We start from the raw sequence: 5,017 nt of genomic DNA, 5'->3' as shown, positions 1-5,017 counted from the left end.
CCAGGGCGCGCCGCTCGCCACGGCCCTGCTCAGCCAGGTCCCCTCCTGGCCCCAGTAAAAAGAAATGAACACAACGGAGTCTGTTTCTGGAAGGGTCTTTTTGTTTGGGTTTTTTTTTTTTAAGAGCGTCATATATATATTTATATATATAAATTTTTAGAATGTGTGTTGGGGCTTGGGAGTGCGTGGGGAACTTCATTTGGGTGGTTTTCCATAGCTGGGTTGTTGGTTGGTTTTTCTTTTCCTTTTAATGGTTAAGTAAATATATATACGGGGACCAATCGAGAGATACAACTGTGAAATCAGACACGCACGCGGGGGCAAGGGAGTCACAAGTTGCTACATAAAACTGCCACGTCTAATAGGATGTGCATGAGTTAAAGTACATCAATTAGAATGGGTGAGGGGAAAGGGGCAGCCGCCATCTTAAAGAGTCCCAGGACGCAGTACGCTCGGCCACATCAGCTCTCCCCGCGGGGCTCAGAAGGGGTCATGGTGGTGATTGCAGTCTTGAAAACAGTCTCCTGGTGCTTTGCACCTCGTAGCCGCGCCCGTTCCCATCAGCCGTGGGAAAGCACAGCCACCATCTTGCAAACAGTCTTGCGGTGCTTTGCACCCCGATGGCTGGGACCCGTCCCTCTGCAGGCAGGAGCGGCCGCTTTTGAAGGGGTCCCGTAATGCTTTGTTTGCATCTGAAGGGATGTTGGAGAACGGGAAGCTGCTCTGGCCAATCTGAAAAAGTTCCACGTTGCTTTTTTGTATCGCTAAGCAGTATCTTACACCTAAAGGGGGGCGGGGTGTGAGGAGGCATCTTGAAAAAAGGCTCTGTTGGGTTTTGAGTTACTTCTTGGCCACACCTCCTCCTCGCAGAAGCAGAAAAGGCAGCAGCATCATGTACATGAAGTCCTGTAACGCTCTGCGCTTTTTATTTAATGCAACTGTTCCCCCAAAACAAAGGATGGGGCTGCCGCCATCCTGAATTCACGTCAGTCTTTGTCTTTTTGAGCTCTGTGCAATGCTGATTCTGTCTTCTTCAGAGCTCTGCTGAAATCACGTACCGATCGTTTCATGTCCGTTAGTGGTGTTTCAGTCCCTCCCCATTTTCTCGCCTCCACTTTCTGCTCCCAGGATGCCATCCTGTACTTTTTGTCCCGTCTTCTCTTGCACTCTACTGCATGGTGGGTTCAGGAGGTGTCACTCTGCAGCTTCCCCTCCCCCAGGATTTGGTTGATTGATTGCTCCTCTTGAGAGAAAGACATGAAGATGTCACGTTGACAGTAAAAGTCCACTTAAAGGGGTTTGTCACTTTCTTTCTTCAGGTGGCTAGGATAAAGAAGAGGAACAAGGTGATTGTGAGAGAGAAAAAGGCAATTTAGTATCTCCCACTGCCTTTTGTTAGTCTAGACCCGCACGACACTGCCGGCTTAGAAAGTTTTGCAAATCCTTGAAGTAGGAGATGCTATCGAAAAGGTACAACATTGCACCTCTCTCTTTCCCAACGTGCTTCTCCATGCACTTCCGAAAGCCTCATCTTGGCAAAAGCATCCAACCCTTACGAATGTTTGGTATTTTGGCAGGGGTATCAGTCATAACCGTATTAAGCATGTGTAAAACATGCAAGTTTACCCCTCCCACCAGAGGAGAGGAGCTGAGACCCCACATGAGATTAGCCACCCAACAGCCACTTGCCAAGAATGACCTTCCTGGTGGCCAACCCACAGCTGTGCCCCAGTGGCAAGGCATCCCTGCTCCCAGGTGTGGGCTCAGGCCGAGTCACCCACTTCAGGGCAATGCTTCCCTGTCCCCACTGCCTCTGCCACCCCCAGGCCAGGGCTGGGCCTGGAGGTGTACTTGTGAGGACAGAGTGGTCTGCTCGCCCTGCGCTGTGGAGAGAGCAGGTCCATGCACCTGTAGTAATCCTCCTGCGTCGGGAGCGGCACGCCGTGCAGAGGGTGATGGGCGTGAAGCCACTGCTGCTGTTCCAGAGCCAGGCGCTGCAGCTCAGCTGACTGCGCGTGCATGGCCTGGAGCTGATGTGCTGCTGACATGGGCGCGGAGAGAGAGCCCGGCAGGTCCCTGTAGGGTGCAGCTGCAGCCAAAGACGAAACAGAGAATAAACAAGTTAATGTAACAGCTCCGTCCTCACCCATGGCCCCATAGCTCAGTCAAGACTACTGCACTTCCCTTCCCAGCCCTGCCCATGTGCAGGACTCGCTCATCCCGATAGTGTAGGCCTGTCCTACGCCATGCCAGAGCTCTGTTTAATAGACCTCAGTTTGGTCCTGCGACCCTTCGTGACCACCCTGCCCCTTGGAGCTCTGCTGGTGCTCTTTAGAGGAGACCAGCAGTCCCTGTGAGCATCCTTACCAAAAAGCTGGTGGCGCAGCACTTCATTCTCATGTAGAGGGTGAGGCAGGAGAGGGTTGGGGATGGTTCCAGCTGGGTACGGTATCCGGGTGAGGTGTGATCCCGAGGCAAGTGGGTCAATAAGAGGGTGAACAGAGGCTGAGGCTGAGAAGAAAAGATATCACAAGATAATTGTCCCATGCTTTGTAAGAGGTAACATGGAGAAAGGCACAAGGCACAACAAAACAGACATGGAGAGTACCACATCCTTCTGAGTGTTACTCCCTTTGCCTGCATTGAATTTCACGTGAACCAGTCTGGCATAGCTCTGTCCCTACGCTCCTCAGGGAGAAGTACTGCTCCTTAAAGTCAATTCTGCAAGGACCTGCTCTGCAATCGTGTCTGTACCCAGTATCGTGCCTATCTGACACACAGACTGTCATTCACGTGCATTCTCATATTGGGTGCTTCCATTTCCAGGTCTCATCCAGCACAGATGCTCAGTGCCAGGCACTCAAGTTTGCAAGTACTTACCTAAGGCTGAAATGCAAGGTGCTATTTGTATGAAAACTACCCAGTGTTTCGGACTCACTGCCAGAGTGCTGGCTGGAGGTGCCCAGCTACAGAGTGTCGGGGAATGGACATTCATTTGTACCTGATGCTACCTCTGATTAGTTGCGGCTGCTTAGAGCGGGTGTCTGTCTGTGACTCTGCCACTAGTTCCCACTGACCGCTCACAGTACCTGAGAAGGCACAGCGCTTTTTCCTATTGTATTGTTTGGGCTTTGCTTCCCCAAGATTTTCATCCCTAAACTTCTTTTTACTTTGCTTTCCTGTAGGATGTGGAAATGGAAGGGACCACCACTCAATTCTGAAGGACAGCAGCCTCCAGTTCCTTACAATTAGCCCATCTTCTCTCCCATCCCATCCCACCATCTGCAGCAAGAGCCATAGGAGCAAAGTAGAGAACCAACACTTCATTAGTCCCAAGAATACTGTTGAAACTGTTGCTAGCAGGGTTCCCACTGCCTCTGCTGACCACAGTGCGAGGGATGCAGTCCACAGCACCACCACCCTGGTAGCCAGTGGTACCCCAGCACTCCTATTGCGTCCCCAGAGATCCAGAACTAAAGGACACGGTGCAAACAACTCTGCTCGCCACTAAGCAGCAAACTCACAGACATCAGTGTCTTTGGTGCGATGGGAGTGAGGGCAAGGCTGAATGACTATGATGCTGACCTCTTCTGGCTGAAGAGGTGGATCTGGGGCCTCAAAGTCTAGTCTCAGCAGCTTTTGGGCTTCCCCAGGGCCAGAGGGAGAGAGCGCAAGGAGGGCGCGATAGGAGGGAGAGCAGGGCTTTGTGCAGGGCACCACCACCATGGAGTCCTTACCTGCATGTATGGCATCCTGCTGGTGGAGATGGAGGTGGGAGTGGATGTGGGAATGCTGATGATGATGAGGTGTCACATTGAGCATCTGCAGCCGGGCCAGAGGGTCATTGCTGAGAGCAGCCACCCGCTCGGCGTGCTGGCGCTCAGCCGCCAAGCGCTCGGCGTAGGACATGTCGGGACGAAGGGTCGGGCCAGCTGCCAGCGCCAGCCTCTCCCGCTCCAAGTGGCCCAGCCCTGGGTGGAAGGGAAAAGCGGGATGAAGGCCGGGGGCCGTCTGCAGACTCAGCCCACCATGGCGTGGGAACGGATCCATGGCAGCAGCTGGCACGGCGTGGAGCTGCTCCAATTCGGCTGGCTTGACTTCAAAGCCGGGCTTGAGACGTTCACGCAGGTCCCGGTCCCTCAGGTCTCGTTCACGGGCTTCTCGCTCCCTCAGCTCTCGCTCCCGCGTCGCTGGATCACTGCTGTAGATGGCCGGCACGTTGTACCCCAGCAAGCCTGGGTCAACCGCACCCAGCGGCACATAGAAAGGGTGGTTACGGTTGCTGGGGGACATGACGTGGGGCCGTGCATATTCGCTGAGGGTGCGCAGAGCTGGGGTGTCGGGGCCCAGGTACGGGGGAACAGTTGCTACAGCACTGCCCTGCTCGAAGGAGGGGCGGTGGGGAACCGGCCCGAGGGATGAACACTCAACCGTCCGGCCCTCCTGAGCCATCTTCTGCAAGAGAGCAGAGAAACCAGCGTCAGGGTCCCAGCACGGAGCGGCCAAGAGGGTCCCTGAGCATCTGCCCCAGCTGCACTGCGGCAGTGGGACATCCAGACCTACCACGCTCCTTTCCAGCTCCCGCTCCTTCTCCCGCTCCCGCTCCTTCTCCCGCTCCCGCTCCCGTTCCCGCTCCTTCTCTTCCCGCGCCTTCTGCTCAGCCTCTCGCCGCACTTTCTCCACCAAGTCTGCCCTTTTCTTGGCCAGCTTGGAGCCATCGAGGGGCACAAAGTACAGGTCTGTGCGGGAGCAGGAGTTGAAGCCACGGTCTAGGTGTTTGTTGAATCTGGGGGCGAGAGGCGAAACCTGTCAGTGCAGAAGGGGGCTGGAAGGCAGGGATGGGGATGGGGATGGGGACAGGGACAGGGGCAGGGGCAGGGGCAGGCAAAGCCGAACCCTGCACTGTAGGAAAGAGCATCATGGAAAACGCAAAAGGGCACAGCTGCATCCCACGCGTGGGGTGACCTCCCCTTCCCTGCCCCATACGTCCCTCCCCAACCTGGGGACACCCCCTGGG

General features: G+C 55.0%; 1 protein-coding gene across 1 annotated transcript in view; it reads right to left on the bottom strand.

The window, feature by feature from the left end:
* Positions 1–86: 86 nt before the first annotated feature.
* Positions 87–5,017, bottom strand: part of ATN1 (atrophin 1) — a 10,078-nt gene continuing 5,147 nt past the window's right edge. Inside the window, exons 5-9 of the mRNA XM_009287185.1 lie at positions 4,564–4,806; positions 3,738–4,455; positions 2,368–2,511; positions 1,909–2,089; positions 87–1,323 (exon numbers count right to left, since the gene is read on the bottom strand). Coding sequence (XP_009285460.1) covers positions 1,290–1,323; positions 1,909–2,089; positions 2,368–2,511; positions 3,738–4,455; positions 4,564–4,806 — 1,320 coding nt within the window. The 3' untranslated portion in view covers positions 87–1,289. The remainder of the gene's footprint in view (positions 1,324–1,908; positions 2,090–2,367; positions 2,512–3,737; positions 4,456–4,563; positions 4,807–5,017) is intronic.

The sequence above is a fragment of the Aptenodytes forsteri genome, unplaced genomic scaffold, assembly GCF_000699145.1.
Source record: "Aptenodytes forsteri isolate BGI_AS27 unplaced genomic scaffold, ASM69914v1 Scaffold216, whole genome shotgun sequence".
Lineage (NCBI taxonomy): Eukaryota > Metazoa > Chordata > Aves > Sphenisciformes > Spheniscidae > Aptenodytes > Aptenodytes forsteri.
Note: the sequence above shows the minus strand (reverse complement) of the source record. Positions and strands in the feature narration are given on the sequence as shown.